General features: G+C 36.8%; 1 protein-coding gene across 10 annotated transcripts in view; it reads left to right on the top strand.

Moving 5' to 3' along the window:
• The window catches only part of KIF21A (kinesin family member 21A), an 88,311-nt gene that overhangs the window by 34,809 nt on the left and 36,681 nt on the right, over positions 1–16,821 (top strand). For all 10 annotated transcript variants that reach the window (XM_027640000.1, XM_027640006.1, XM_027640004.1 and 7 more), the window contains exons 4-11: positions 1,868–2,017; positions 2,686–2,820; positions 5,874–6,041; positions 7,411–7,526; positions 11,407–11,602; positions 12,411–12,600; positions 13,290–13,353; positions 14,023–14,226. In XM_027640000.1, coding sequence (XP_027495801.1) covers positions 1,868–2,017; positions 2,686–2,820; positions 5,874–6,041; positions 7,411–7,526; positions 11,407–11,602; positions 12,411–12,600; positions 13,290–13,353; positions 14,023–14,226 — 1,223 coding nt within the window. The remainder of the gene's footprint in view (positions 1–1,867; positions 2,018–2,685; positions 2,821–5,873; positions 6,042–7,410; positions 7,527–11,406; positions 11,603–12,410; positions 12,601–13,289; positions 13,354–14,022; positions 14,227–16,821) is intronic.

Below are 16,821 nucleotides of genomic sequence, written 5' to 3'. Positions count from 1 at the left end.
GTAGTTTTGCACTGGTATAGGTTTGTCACTGCTAACCTTAAGCAGAACTCTGTGTTGCTCTGGCTAATGTTTGCCGAGAGAGAGTTGGGTTGAGAACGTGCTTGTGGGAATGCTCTGCTCTTCTCTCTGTTTGTACATCAGGGAGCTGCAGCTTTGCTTCTGCTTAGGCAGCTGCAACATGAGTAGCATAAGGAATAGTAACCAGTGTGGTTTCTGAATTTATTATGAGTTTTGACATAACATTACAAATGTGGCTGACTCCCAAAATACAGAGCAGTAATTAAATGCTACAGGGGGAATGGTATGAAGAATTGTGGTCATTACCACGTATTTCAGATGAAATGTGTATACTGAAACCTGTCTTATCTAATTTAGAGAAAGGTTAAATGATGTATATAATAGTTTTCTCCCTTAACAAAATGTCATTTTTGTTGGTAGATTTATTTTTTTATTCTACTGAGGTTAAATTAGAGCTTTCCCAGAAAGAGCTTTTTCTGATTAGTTAGCTATTGCACACTACTCTTGTATCAGAAAGTGTCCTTTTCCTCCCATCCTATCTACCATTAGAGCTGAATTGCATAAACTATAATTTACTGATTGAACAAGTTGAAGCAAGATTGTATTTTTGAATAACTTTGAAGTCTTACAGCTGGATAACTCTAGGGAACAGTGGCTTTTGTTTGCTACTTTCTTGCCTTTCTTTAGTTTGCTACAGTCTGCCTCCCTTAATTCCTTGCTTTCCTGCTTTTTCAAAAGATAGGCATATGCAGTCCCATGCAATTGCAGGTGCATTATCAGGATCTCTAAACTGTGGCATAAGTTTGTTTGCACTTATCAAGATAAAACATTGGTAAGAAGGTTCCTGCTTTGAATTCCATGCTTAATAATTAAATACAATTCCTTTTTCAATATGTAAAGGATTAAAAGCATCACATTCACAAACGCTGAGCCTTTTCTTCTCAGGTAAGACTTCTTGCTTGTGAGAGGAGAAAGTGACTTTCAATGTATGAGAAAGTACCCTGGGTGAATACAGATCTATTGTGATGGTTCTCTAACTTTTACCTAATGATTTTCATCTGGAATTGAATTAGTCTGACCTGAGCTCTGCTGAAGTGAGTTGGTATAACTAAATTAAAGACTGGAAATGTTTCAGTGTACATCAGCAGAGACCTGAGCCATGAGATTCCCAGTGGGATAGTGCTTTGTTTTTCCCCCGATATCTTCAATTGGATCTAAACACCTTTTGTAAAACTCAGAACATTCTTCTGTAGTACAGAAGCCCTGCTCAAGAAGCTATGCCATAGTGTTTTTGGACTGCTGCTTGGTTGTTTTTTAAGAAGCAGGTTGCACAAAAACAATTATACATCAAATTCCTTTGAGAGCAGGAAGAGTTTATCTAAGAGAGACGTAGAATTATTAAGATGTGAGAGAGGATATGAGGAAAGGTGTGATGGCAGGGAGAGCAAGTGCAGTGAATTGGAAATGTTTGGAGGAGGGTGCAGTCAACTGAATCAACAAAAGAAAAGCCCAAGGTCAAATCTACCACAGAAACCGCTGCCAGTCTAGTTCCACTGGCATCGAATGCCTTCCCTTCCCTGGTCCCACCAAAGAATTACCTCTCAGATTTGGCAACATGGAGGAATTTACTGCTTTTTTGGGTGGCATAATAGAAGGTTGTGTGGACCACTTAATTTGCAGCTGCTCTTGTTATGTGTTGTTCTTGTAAGTTTGGATGTTTCACAGCATCCTTTTTTTGGGAGCTGAGACATTTGGATTTTTATGTCTTTTGGTATGTGCCATGCACAGATTTGTTAGTGTTTGGAAGAATTCCTTCCTAAAGTGATTTTTTTTTTTTCCTTCTCCTCAGCTTTACAATGAAGAAATTCTTGATCTGTTTGATACCACCCGTGATATTGATGCAAAGAATAAAAAATCAAATATTAAAATACATGAAGATTCAGCAGGAGGAATTTATACAGTGGGTGTTACAACCCGAACTGTGAATGGAGAATCAGAGGTGATAATTGAAAATAAATTACTCTGTAGCATACCAAATACATTCTAAAAATGTTGTCTTTATGTTTTGATGGGCATTTAAAAATAGAGGTTATGCTTGCTAGTATCTGCCTCTTGGACAATTTAAGTGTGAAACTTAGCTAAATTTTTTATTTTCTTAATTTCTGTAGTCTTAAATCTGATAAGTGTCTGATATTAAGTGCATGCTACATTCATTTAAAGCTAGGAATAGGCTTTTGTTAATAATATAGTTCTGCTGGGAGAGAAAATTTTGACCATGTAGTAAATCTGTTACTTTTCCTTACTGATATGAAATAAACTACTGTTCATATGCATTGCAAATCTTAATACAAATGTTACTGTGCTCCATGTTTTTTATATAAAAGGTACAAAACCCATACATCTGTTGCTACAGGTCAATGAAGATAGCTGTGTTAATACCGGGGACAGTAAAAAGAGACGTACAAAGATATAAGGATTTTCTTTCAGGAATCCCAGAAAATACTTTTAGTTTGCTTATTTAAGAATCTTTGTGCTTTTTTGGCTTGAAGGAACTGAATTAATAGCAAAGAGAAAAAGTTTAATTGTGTATCTGAAACAATAAGTGTTATAGGAACACGTTTTCTTTAACCAGCAAGCAATGCAATGTACTTCTTGTCTGTTTTCTAGATGATGCAGTGCTTGAAGCTGGGAGCTTTGTCTCGAACCACTGCCAGCACTCAGATGAATGTTCAGAGCTCACGGTCACATGCTATCTTTACTATACACTTATGTCAAACCAGAGTCTGTCCTGCATTTAATGCTGTATGTATTTTTTTTCTGTTATTAAACTTATCTTTAGTAGCCATTTTTCAAAATGGGGAAAATTTTGGCAGCCACTGCTATTTGAATTGCGCTTAATAAGGATGCTACAGTCATCATAATGCTCGATGAATTTGCTAAGCATTATAATAATTTGATTTAATCTGTGCATATGTAACCATCCTCTAGCCAGAGGCAACCATAAACTGCAGCCTCTTACATGAACCTGCCTATTTTCCTCTAGCATTTTCTACAGTCTTTTGTTGCGACATACACAAGCGAGAAAGTTAAAATGTAATTTGTCTTTAATTGGGAAAGCACTTTTAAGTGTCTTAGCAGTTTAAACGTGCAGTCAGCTAGCTGAACTGCTTGGATATTTCAGACTAAGTTTTTTGTTGATATCCAATAAGGCACAAGTGGAAAAGCATTAAATTCCAAGCCTTAGTGTATTTATTTTAAATAGATATATATTTGGGGTGCACGTATTCTGTTAAGTCTATGTGCTTAGCTTGAAATTTAAATTATGAATGAACATGGTGCTGTTCTGTAGAAGTTGTTAGTTGCTCTCTGTGTATCTTGTAAAGAGGAAAGTTCTGAATAAATCCACATTACTGAAAACTATGGTACTTTCAGGGGGACTTCATTATTCTTAAGGTAACAAAATTTTTAAATATTAAATAATGTCTAACTTGCATTTTACCCATAGGCATGTGGAACAGTGAACTGGATTTTCAGTTCTTCTTGGTGGGGTTGCCTTTTTTTTAATACTACAAATAATCATTTGCAGGCAAAATGAGGGTCCCTTTCTGGTCCTTTGTGGTATGTAGACCTGCTTTATACACGTGCTAAAAACACTTCTTCCTGCTTTCCATGCTGAAACTGTGGATCTGGTGGTATGGTCAGCTGTCTTCACTTGGGAGGAACTGGCATCACACTCAGAGCCCAGACAGGGCACCTCAGTCACTGTGTGGTGACACTGTCTGCTTGGAGGTTTTTGCTGAAAACTGTCTATGGAGAGTGAGATAAGTCATCTTGGAGCCTCATTTCTCGGAGGCTGTTGGCACAGCAGTCCCTTGTGCTGATGCACTCGCAGCCTTCCACATCAGCTGAGCCATTTGCAGGACTGTTGCCTCACTCTGCCTTTTTTCTTACAGAGGCTTGTGTTAGAGGAATAGGTAGCCACCTTCTGCCTTATGTCAAACTGTTTTGTTTCTCCTTTACTTGGAAGATATGCACAAGATAATTTGACTCCCCGGAGCTATGCGTTTCTATATCCTTAATCTGTGAAGACAGCACCCTCTTCTTTCCCTGTGGAGTTTAGGAGAGTAGATGATAGACCTGATGTTGACCTCTGAACACTCCTAGAATCTAAATTAATACAAGCTATTATTGGGTGGTCAGGGTAGATGTAGCTCAAGTTTCTGTAGACAAGAGTTTTGGGAGACCTTTGTTACCAGGGCAACGCAGTTTCTCGTTCTCGGATGACAGCGCTGGCTGTGTCCCTTCTGTGCGTAGTGGCTGGTGCCCAGTGCTGGCAGGCAGCCAGGGCTGCAGTGCACAGTCACGCTGCTCCTTGAGCTCTGTTCACATAATCCATGCTTCTTAGAAGTTTCTAGATGTACATTTCACTTGCTAAATAAATGAGAGTGACAGGGTGCATTAATCATTACTTTGAGGGCTGGGAGTGAGAGTCAGGGTAAACGTCAGAATAACAGAAATAATGATTTCTGGTCTTGTGGAAGTAGCACAATTCCTGTTCTCTTCTGTAACTGCAGCTAAAGGAGGCCACTTTAGAAGCATGAAATATTCCACTACCATGAGAATGGTTTGGTCTGCAGAGGCCTGCATTATCCCTTGCAGTAGTGAAGGGAGCCATGGGCTAGCTGAGCAAGGCCATTGCCACAGAATGAATACCTGAGGGTTTGTGGTTTTGGTTTGATTTTTTTTTTTTTTAAACAAAACCCAGAAAAATCTGCCTTACTTTGATAGAAATTCCTAATAAAGCTTGTTATTTGGGCTGTGAGAGTATGTTATAGATCCGCACACTCATTACATGCTTATTACGTGACACCATGACAAGTTAGTAGAAGTTGCCCTGCATCGGATATCTTACCAGAAAGGCCAAGAATTGAGTGATTTAAAGATTTTTCTTATTGTCGCTTTCCTGACAACAAATCTAACTAGACTTAGAGTAAAATAAAACTCCACAGTATATGGTACAGCTACACTAATTGGCAGGAAAAAAGTTTGGGATTATCTAATGAAAAAGGATAATTTTGTTGCTGTGCTTTGGGACATGAAGTGGAAAGAGGCTCAGGCTATGGTACCTGCCCCTAGTGCAGTGTGTTCCTGGGGAGACTCCCTGGAGCCTCTCCTGGAGTGCCAGTCGTTACAGCTTACCTGGGGGAGGAAGGTGGAAGAGAGAAAGGAACCTTTTCTTCCTCCTGTGTTCCTCCTGCTGTCCTTATTTTCTGGTCAAATCAGAAGTGCTAGTGGAATACTGACTGCTAGGAAAAATGCCATTAAAAATGGCTTCAAACAATAATTCCTAAAGTAAGTTGAAGAATCACGCCACAGGAAAGCTGATGATGGGGTTTAGAGTGGTATAAAATCAAAATATCTTTCAGTTATTTGGCAGGTTTATGAACTAAGTGGCTCTGGTAATTTTTTTGGGTAATAATGTAATTAAGGTTTTGGTTTTTTTAAATCAGTTTCATTTGACAATTGATGCAAGACTTGCATTTCTGAGGGGAACAAAATTTGTTGCCCACTTTGCTGCAGACTTGTATACTTCAATGTATGTATCCCCCCATTTCTACATCAAGTATGAACTACCACTGTTTCTTGAAGTAATTTGTATTCACATGCATCTAGAGCTGGGTCTTCAAGAATGTTAGTATATATATTAAAATGGAGATAGTATTTTGAAACATACTGTTGTTAGAATGAATGATGGTCATGACAAAGAGGTAGTCTTGTAATTAATTGTTGATTGAACTTTGCAAATGTCAATACGAAAGATCTTACCAAGCCTTATGGGTTCTCCTTTACTTCAGGATAATGCCACTGATAACAGGATAATATCTGAATCTTCTGAGATGAATGAATATGAAACTCTTACTGCCAAGTTTCATTTTGTCGATCTGGCGGGATCTGAAAGGTTAAAGCGAACAGGAGCTACAGGAGAAAGGGCAAAAGAAGGCATTTCCATCAACTGTGGACTAGTAAGACTATACAAATATACAACATAGTGTAAAACAACCCTAGGCAAAACACTTTGAAGTAGGAATAAAATTTATAATTTATAGCATCACTATTTTTTTCTTGTCTATGTACTGGCTCTCTATAGTTTTTTATTAACTGTAATAAATGTTTTACTTAACATTTACTGAACTGCACTGAAAAGTAGAGCTGGTTGATTATCAGTGATTATAGATATCAGTAATATCAGAGATTATAGTTTCATTCCTTTCTTTTGAGCTGTTTGGCTGCGTGGAGGCTCTGTGCAATTCTCTTTTTAAGACACAAAATACATATCTATTTTATATGTGAAAACATGTCTTTTGTTCTGGGCTAGTACCAGTGAGGTATTCTGTAATTAGAACTTGCATAGTGATTCTCTTGCCATCATGACAGTTGTTATTTTCTGTAGTTATTCTACTTATATTATATGGAAGAGAAAGAGAATTCAGTTCAATTTCATCATTAACATAAGCACAAAACCAACAGGAATTTGGTGATTTAGATGACATAGACGTATCCTTAACAAATAGGATACAAAATGCATGAAGGTGAAAATCAGTGTGATAATATTTTATGGCCGCAAAACTTTCATTTACAGTGAAGTCCAGCCCTCAGTTTTGTGAAAACAGACTGAGAGTGCTTTAAACCCTTAAAAGCAAGCAACCACAGCATGGGGTGTGCCTGCAGTTCTCCAGCTGCTGAGCACAGCCAGACCATTCCCAGTCCAAGAACTGGCAGGACAGGGCACCACCTGGAGCCATGTCTTTCAGTTTGGCAAATGAGTGAAGTGTGTGCAGTTGCACATTAAAAATAATTCCACAGCCAAATGCTAGCTTGTTTATAAACATAAATTAGACCCTCTTAGCAATGAAACAGGATGGTCAAGGACTTTTTATTTAATATCTGTAGAGGTAGTATATTCTGGGTTTTTTCATACAAATGCCCCATATTTTATTCTAAATGTAGCATAAAGCAGATGGATAAAATTTGTAGCCCCTGCTAGAAATAGAGATCAACTTTTATCGTCATAAAAAGTAAATGTTTGTTAGATATGAAGTATTTCTAACTTCAGTTTGTGACTGAGATATCAATAGACAGTGCATAAAATTGTGCTAAACACTTAACATTTGCAGGTACCAGCCTGCAAGTCATCTGATGCACTGTTGATAACACAGAAGTTTCTACATGTCTACTGTAAAATGTAAAAATCTTCAGAAACATTTTTATCTTAACTTCCATGAGTATATTCATTTTCTCACAATATGCTGACCCTGGTTTATACTGTTTTTGAAATAAAACTACTCAGGAACTGATTCTGACTTCTGCATTACATGATTTGGTGTCTTATAGCTGGCACTTGGCAATGTAATAAGTGCATTGGGAGATAAAAGTAAGAAGGCAACTCATGTACCATACAGAGATTCAAAGCTTACAAGGCTGCTTCAAGACTCTCTTGGGGGAAACAGGTATGAAAACTGGAACACTTTATGTATTTTATTGTGAATGGGCATGAATGAGTTTATAATCTTCAGAAAGTAAAATAAACATTAAATAACAACAAAAATAACCACTGGAGGAAGGTTCTGAAGATAAATTGCTGTCGTGACAAAAATGTTGTCAATGCAGGGGAAAAGATTTTCAAAGAGGATTTTTGCTTTGTTCTTTTCAGTGCTGTTATAATTTTACTAGATATGAGGCTTTGAGGCGCTTAGAACTTACCATTTCCAGACATGTTCTTCCCATGAAGACATCTTTAGATTGTAGATAGTATAAATAGTAAATTTTGTTTACAGCATATTTTAAAGCTGTGATGAGTTTCTGATTTAGAGTTGTGGGTGATTTTGGTCTTTGGTTTTGTTTTGTTTTGTTTTTTTGTAAGTGTATTGTTTACTCTGACTGCCATGCACAGGAACTTGGAGTCAGCTTCCCACTGGCACTACCATCTCTTTAAAGGTTATATATTTCAAACCATGGTGTATCTGTCCAGTTATTTGATGTTGGTTTGTAGCCTAATAAAAACAAACTAGCGTATCACCAGGGTTGTTGGTATGAACCTGTCTTTATATATTCTCCATATATATAATGAAGAGAAGTTATGGCCTATGAAGGGTTTATCTAAGAAAGCATGGACAAATTTATAAATAATAATACAAATTTTGTATCTGTAATGTTAACATGTCCAAATACAAGAGCGACCATAGCTGAGTATATTTTGGTAGGGTAAGTATTCTTATTTCTCTATGTGATTCAATATGCCTCTTATATTTAGGAGGGTAGGCAGTTTTCTGGGCATTTCACAAAGGAATACGGAGAAGTGGAAGGAAATTCTTAAACCGTTGCTCTGGTCTTCAGAGAGAGAACTTTAATAACACCTTGAAGCACTGCAGTGTGAGGAAAAGCAGAGCCACACAAAATAAGTAAAATAAAGGCTAGAATTTTCAGAAGTATATAAGGGCAAAAGAAACTCAAGAATTATGAAAAAAATCAGCAGAAAGCAAGAGCATAGCTCTTCTGCTTCACTAAATTTTATGTCAAATACACCAACTAGTGAGCATTTTTCAAACCACTTCTAAAATCTCACTTTGTGGAAGCATTATTTGACTCCAAAATATTTTCTTATTTTACAGCTCCGCTGCTCCCCCTCCTGTTCTTCAGGAGAAATTGCGGAGTTTAGTGTACCGTGGTGTCGGGTTTAACCCCGGCCACCAGCCAACCCCCACACAGCTGCTTGCTCACTACCCCTGGTGGGATGGAGGAGAAAATTAGGAGGGTAAAAGTTGAGGGTTTGAGATAGTTTACTAGATAAAGCAAAGGTCATGTATGCAAGCAAAGCAAAACAAGAGAATCACTCACCACTTCCCATGGGCAGGCAGGTATTCAGCCATCCCCAGGAAATTAGGGCTTCAACCTGTGTGGTGGTGACTTGGGAAGACAAACATCATCACTCTGAATGTCCCCCTCTTCCTCCTTCTTCCTCCACCTTTATAAGCTGAGAATGATGCCGTATGGTCTGGAATATCCCTTGGGTCAGTTGGGGTCAGCTGTCCTGGCTGTGTCCCTTCCAACTCCTTGTGCATCCCCAACCTCCTTGCTGGTGAAAAGTGTGCAAGCACTGCTCAGCAGTAACTGAAACATATCTGCATTGGACGCACAGTAGGTGATTTCAGCACAAGTCCAAAACAGCACATACCAGCTACTATGAAGAAAATCAGGTCTATCCCAACCCAAACCAGCACAAATGTACAGATAGCAAATGCTACCCCAGAACATTTTTTATAATAGTTGTATATTTTCTTTCTGTTTCTTTGTGGCTGATGTTAAATGTGTGGATGCTCCCCTCCCCTTATTTTTTATGTATGTGAGACTTCTCAAATCAATACTTTGCTGTTGAGGAAGAGGGTTTATATATATATATATATATATATATACACACATACACACACATAAACACATTTTGCGTGGTTTCTTATCCCTGCTTTGGCAACCAAAATGTGTGAGAAGCTAAATTTTAACAAATATGCAGTTTTTCTTCTGGGGAATCATATTTAGATTTCTTTTAGCCTGTTCTGCAGCCTTCCAAATTCCACACTAGGTATTACAGTCCAGATTACTGTTTCTCTCTTTAAAAATATGTATCAAAAATGCACTAGTAGTGATTTGGGTTAGACTGTAGTAAGTCCTGAGTTAACAATGATAAAAGCATTGTGTCACTGTACTATTCTCACCATAATCCTCATTTTAAGTATAATGCTGTAACAGTTCTGAAGCAGCATTTAAATATTGATGTTTCTTGAATTATTCAATAAAGAATATAGAGCACTGGTGTTTTAAAAGGAATTTTATAGTGCATAATATGAAAAATAAGAACTTTCATAACTTCAGGAGCTGAGGGAGCAGTTTAAAGAAGTGATAAAATAAAGGGAGTAGAACAGCTTTAAGAAATCCTGATCCATTACACAATTCAGATAGGAAAGTGGAGTTCAAGTTGTTCAGTTTTCAAGATGGAGACATAGCAGAACCAGTCCTCTGAGGTGTAGAAATGTGAGCTCATTCTCAACTGAAAACAGAAGTATTCCTCATGTCAGAATTAAAAAATTGTTCTTAATCCTGCATACTCTTGTCTTGAGGACTAAACTCAATTTGGAGAACTGACAAAAGATACCAGCAAGGGCTGAGGAAGAATTGCTGAAACTGAATTTTTTTTTAGTCTCAGGCTACTTACTCTTTCTAGTTTAGTTTCCCAGTAGGTGTGGTGAGGGGAACTGTTTGCCTCACAGAGGGTTGCAGGGATTCATTTGTTTATCACAGTCTAAAATTTTAGAAAGTGAAGATCAGAATCTCGTCTGCCTGATGTAGATATTGCTTGTTTGCCCTGGAGACAGTGCACTTTTCCCAATGCTTAACCTAAGCTGTGATATAGAATGGAGAAGCAAGCTCCTTTAAAGCCTGGAGGGGCATACTCAGTCCATCAAATGCAGATGTTTAGCCCTGTCTGTTGAGAGTTTAGGCCATGTATGCACCTTCAGAGTGATCTGCAGCTAGAATTCTGGTTCTGATCCCTCTAGGCTGTTCTCATCTAATGTGAAGTGAGTATGCTCCAGGGAGTGTGAGAAGGGACCTATTAAATGATGAAACCACTTGGTTGGAATGAAAAATTGTTCTGCTTTTTTTCTGCTTTCGTCCCACCTGAGGTAGACAATAGGTACATTAGGCATATATGGACACCCAAGAGGAGCATTTGGGCAACCTGCAGATGAAGTAGGTAGGCACCTCAGGAATTACAATAGGCAGTCCTGATGGTGGCATGGTCCAAATCACTGTATAGGAATTTAGGTTGATCTTAAGTTCCTAAATCTCAGTTTATGTAGGATTAGGCAAAGTGAATGTAATTTGAAAAATATTTCTGGAAACCGCTCAGCAGTAACTAAAACATATCTGCATTAAGGACACATATTGGGTGTTTTCAGCACAAATCCAAAACATAGCCTGCACTAGCAACTATGAAGAAAATACTCCACCCCAGCCCAAACCAGCACAAATGTACAGATAGCAAATGCTACCCCAGAATATTTTCAATGATACTTGTATATATTCTTCGTGCCTCCTTCTGACTGATGTTAAATGTGTGGAACACTTGATGACCTAGTATCTCCTACACTATGCTAGGGTGATGCAAGATGTAATAGTGCTGACCTTTGTGGTTCCACAGTCTGCTGTGCCTTAGATCAAGAAATATTTTCACAAATGTTACAAAGTTGCTATTCTTGTTTCACCTTCTACCTCAAGACCTGTTGGCTTCTCTCTTTTCTCTTTGTGTAATACTGACTTGTGTCTTTTAACTTCCAGTCAAACCCTCATGATAGCGTGTGTAAGCCCTTCAGATCGAGACTTCATGGAAACTTTGAACACATTGAAGTATGCCAATCGGGCACGGAACATCAAGAACAAGGTGATGGTTAATCAGGATAGGGCTAGTCAGCAAATAAATGCTTTGCGCAGTGAGATTGCACGGCTACAGATGGAACTCATGGAGTACAAAACAGTAAGTTTGCCCTCTTAGGATTTCTTCTGCTTTAAAATGCTTATAATTTCAAAGCTTGTTTTTCTGTTGACTACTTCCACTTCATACACGTTTGAATACCAACCTTGACGTAAACAACACTTCTAATTCCAGTGATTACCAGATATTTTTAGAAAACTTAGATTATGTCCCCAAAGAAAAGATACATCAGCAAATGCCAATGGTATTAACAGATGCTGCATGCTGTTTGCATTTTGAGAGGCAAAAATTGACCTTGCCATGTTCAACAATGAGAAACAATCACCTCCAAAGCAAAACTGACCACAACTGATGTGTTAAGTGAATGTGTACAGTTCCTGTGTATTGCTTTTGAAAACTTACTAGATAGCTAAAACAATGTGTCTTAAAAATAAAGTTTTATATAAGGAAAATACTCATACTACACAATGTTTTATTTCTTCCTGAAAGTTTAAACAAATAATGGTTTCTGCAATAAATGTTACCAAAGAGTGTTGTACTCCTTTGTTATTCTTGAATAGTATCCTGATTTGATAGAGTTGTCTTCTAATTTCTTAACCTCTTCAAGAACTTGTATTTCAGACTAAGATGGAGTTACACAGGACCCAAATGCTAAGGTGTTGTCCAACCACCAATGTTTTGAAAACTATCCATTTATCAATGTTCTAAACTTTATGAGAGAAGATTATCTTTTGCTCTGAGCGTCTGTTTAGAATTTCAAATAATCTGTGGATTGCCTTTACTAAGTTAAAATTTTGTCACATGTAGGTCAACCCTTTACTGGTAATAAAATACTTTTACTTTCTTAAAGGGTAAAAGGATTATAGATGAAGAAGGCGTTGAAAGCATCAATGACATGTTTCATGAAAATGCGATGCTGCAAACAGAAAACAACAACCTGCGTGTTAGAATTAAAGCAATGCAAGAGACTATCGATGCACTTAGAGCCAGAATAACGCAGCTTATGAGTGATCAGGCCAACCAAGTGCTAGCCAGAACAGGTATGCTGTGGGTGTGATGTGTGTGAACTGCTTCATAAGTTCATGAACTTTAATCCAGTATATGCTCTTCCTTCATGGATCCCTTGGAATGAAATGATGCCTTTGTATCAGTAATGTAGGTCCTGCTTTGGCAGGAATAGGCCCTCATCTGATTATTTCTTCTGTTTCTGGAGACTTCTGTTATTAGTTTGGTACCCTGATTTGACCATTCATTTAGAACTACGAGCAACATGAGATATGACATAATACCTTTGGATAGGAATTATTTATATGCTTAGCCCCATATGAACTTACATATTTTGCTTTGGATGGGGACCTAAACAAAGATGGGTGAATGTTGGCTTGCTTGTCACCTCATAGAATAATCAACCAATTGTTCTTTTTGTGCATGGTTTGTCAGGTTACTTTTGATTTACGCATTGTTAAAATGTGCTAATGTGGCAAACAAATGAAATAGAAAAGGTTAATGGGTAATCACATGATGGTCATATGACAGAGGAACCAAAGACTTAATTCAGTTTAAGCAGGAAAGATATTATACAAATCAGATAAGATCTTAATGTGTAATCCATGTGACTGTCTTTGCTGGTACCTTATGCCTAGTGACTGTATTCAGATATTTATATTGTTACCATCCTTCCTTAATCTTTCTCTTCCCCTCATTACCTCTTTCTCTCTGTCCTTCAAAGGAGAAGGAAATGAAGAAATTAGCAACATGATTCATAATTATATCAAGGAAATTGAAGATCTCAGGTATTTGCCTAAATATTTGAACAATTTTTATTAAAAATAAACCCAAAACACTAGAAGTGCTAACAAGTAAATGCTTCACCTGTTTTCCTCTGTGGGGATTACTTTAGTAAAGTGGTCCTTCAGCTTCTAAGACCATCTGGTGTTGTTCTTGGCTACAAAAATGTAAAATGTTAAAGATGAAACAGACAGTAGAAATGAGACTATGTGGCCTAAATAATGATGATGACTTGATATTGTTGCACAAAGGACAGCAAAACTTGGAACAATTATTTAATAACTTTATAACCTTGTGTATAAATGATAGTACTGAGAAATTATGTGTAATTTAATGTTAAAAAAGGCCCCTGCTTTCATTTTAAATTAAAAAACCCCTCTAGATATTTTAGATATTTTTATTTATCTATTTCTTGGACACGTATCATGCAAAAAAATTATCTGGCCTATCCCCACTTAGTGCTAGAGCTTTTGTGTGGCATTCATGTAACATGTATATACATATAGCATATGCAGATATTTATGTGTACATATATGTGTGTATGTTCATACAGACATTTGTATTTTCATGTATTCCGAAGGAAATGTGTTGAAGGTACAGATGCTAAAGAGTGTACATTTCAGGTATAGGAAATACTTGTAATTCATTGTAATTTTTTTTTTTTTTTTATTAAGAGCAAAATTATTAGAAAGTGAAGCAGTGAATGAAAATCTTCGACGCAACTTGTCAAGAGCTTCATCAAGAGCCGCATATTTTGGTGGACCATCAGCATTTTCTGCTTCTATGCTTTCTTCAGAGAAAGAGACAATGGAAATTCTAGATATAGCCAAGAAAGATCTAGAAAAGCTGAAAAAAAAAGAAAGGAAAAAGAAAAAGAGGTGGTGTACAAATTATAATGCTATTTCTTTTCTCTTTATTAGTAAAGAGGTGTATTTTTTAACGATTGAGACTTAAATATTAATTTATTGTTATTGTCTGGGTTTGGACTCTAAACCACTGTTCCTTCAAACCCTTTTACACATTGAAGTTATAGATGTTTTTCTTTTGCATCTTTTCTTCCAGTGAAGTGTGCAGTATTTGTAGAATGAATGTCTCTGTTATAATGAATTTTTATATATAATTATGCACAATGGTAAAAGCACAGGTGCTCTCCATAAATTTTGATATTTTACAATTTTTTTAAATGCATTTGAAATTCAACAGAAGGTTTAAAAAAAATTATAAACTTTTTTCCAACTCTGTCAAAATTGAAACCGCTTTCTGAAGAAAAGATATTCTGAATAGCTGGGAATTCTTTGGTGATTCTTGGAATGGCTTCTTTTGCTTTATCTTCTACTTCTATGAATGTTTTTAATTTGATGTTTCCTAATTCTCTGCAACATCATGCTTTGCTCTGTTTTGCTGTCCAACTTCTCATCTACTAAAATCCTCATAGACAATGACATAAATGCCTGTTCAGACAGCAGTTAATACAACAAGGCTTTGTTTGTGTACTCAGAGACTTTTATTTCATTAAAAATTTCACCCTTTTATCTGAATTTTCCCCATGCTTCTAATCTATTACTCTTTCTTATAATGGTCCTTCAGACTTCTACAAGTTCAGAGTAAAACTAAAACAGTATAAGCTGGAAATACAGTCCAAGTATAAAGTAGGTTCTATATCTATAAATCCATTCACCACACAGATGTCTGATACTTGTAGAGAACACTCATTTTAATAACAATTCGATTCTTCATTTGCATATTATTTTTCAGGAAGCTCTTATACTTTTAGGGGGATTTTGATGGATTTTGTCTCATGTTTGTAGGAACTTGAGGGCAAGATGGAAGTATTAAATAAAATCACCAGAATGTTCTGGCCTCTCTTAGGCCAAGCACTTCAATATGACCTCTAACTATAAATGCAGGAACAAAGAGTTTTGATTTTGTATGTTTTAACACATTTTAAAATCAAGCATGCATTTAACTACATGCTTAGACAGAGCCTCAGGTTTTAGGTTGGGGTCTGAATATTAGACAGAAGACAGGACTGTGTCTGTATAAAGGTTATGAGATACATTGAGTAATATCTCTTATTGTAGGAGATTATGATTTAAAAAAAAAATTTTTTTGAAAGTTATACTATATGTACAGTAGTAAGTAAAACAAATGCTTGTTCATTTTGTTGTTCTTTTGTTTTTTTTCTGAAAGAAATTTCTGCATCTTGTCATACTTGCTCATACCAGGACAATCATCTTGTGATGGGATAGCCAAGTAGTCTGATCCAGAAGTATTGACTACTTACCATAAACTATTTTTGCTATCAGTTTTCTATCCTAGCAGAATAGAATTAGAGAACCACAGAAAAATTTAAGTTGGAAGAGATCTCTTGATGGTCCAGCCTCTGTCTTAAAGTGGGTCTTGTGTTCTGTAGAATAGGATCATTATCTTCAAAGTGCTGGCCTATCTGCAGGCTGCTTTGTAATAAATAATTATAAATTTCTGAGGTGCATATGTTGAGAGAAAAATTCCTTAGATGCTAAGAAATATTAGAATTTGAGGCATTATATGTTGTCACACTTGTTACTTGCTGAGTGCCTCTATCTAATTAGTGAAATACAGTGTCTATGTTCAGGTTTTATAACTGTGAATTTTTATTCTATTGGAATTTCAGGAATTGGCATTGAGTTTGTTAATGTATTGCACAGACACAATTTACCCTGCAGTTTGGTAGAGATTCTTTGCTCTACTTCTGTCTTCTACAGGCATTTAGTTGCTTTTACTGTACTATTTCTTTTTAGGGTTGCTGTTCTTTGGCAGTTGTCTAACTAGCATTTTTCTATTAAAATGGGATTGGTAAGCCTAGCTACTAGTTCTGCCCCATCTGCTGCCTTTCTTGATCTTTTGTTTCCTGGTTATGGATCAGTACAGTAAAAGGTGCATAATTTTAAATACATGCAACTTATCTAAATTGTTGTGAGGTAACCTGAAGATCTAAGAGTCAGTTTCTGAATGAGCACCAGGCTTGTACTGCTCTATATCTGTAGCCTTTAATAAGCATCTGTCATAAAGTTTAACAGAAACAGTTTACATGGCAGTAATGTTTTGGCTACTGAAAAATTGACATGCTTGACTGGAGTGTCCCACACTGTGCCCTACTCACCAGAAGACCCAGAGCAAACCTTCCACATTCCTTTCAGTTGTTAGTCAGCCTTACATACTTGGTAACCATCTTTGACTGTTGTCTTTTGACTTCCCCAACCTTTATTAAACTAAATGAGTGATAAAATTACATGGGGTTCAGAGTGTTAGCTCCAAGCTGATACTGAAGGAAGATGAGAGGCATTATAAGGTGGAAAGGAAGCAAAAGCTCTTGCTCAAAACTTTCTCGTAATGGGAACATGAGGAATTTCAGTAGTTGATGAATTTTAAGCCACCTCTATGCTTACATAAGTCATTCAGACATTTCTTTACTGATGCATCCACATTCGTTC

Source organism: Corapipo altera, unplaced genomic scaffold, assembly GCF_003945725.1.
Source record: "Corapipo altera isolate COAL_440 unplaced genomic scaffold, ASM394572v1 1b, whole genome shotgun sequence".
In the NCBI taxonomy this organism is placed as follows: domain Eukaryota; kingdom Metazoa; phylum Chordata; class Aves; order Passeriformes; family Pipridae; genus Corapipo; species Corapipo altera.
Note: the sequence above shows the minus strand (reverse complement) of the source record. Positions and strands in the feature narration are given on the sequence as shown.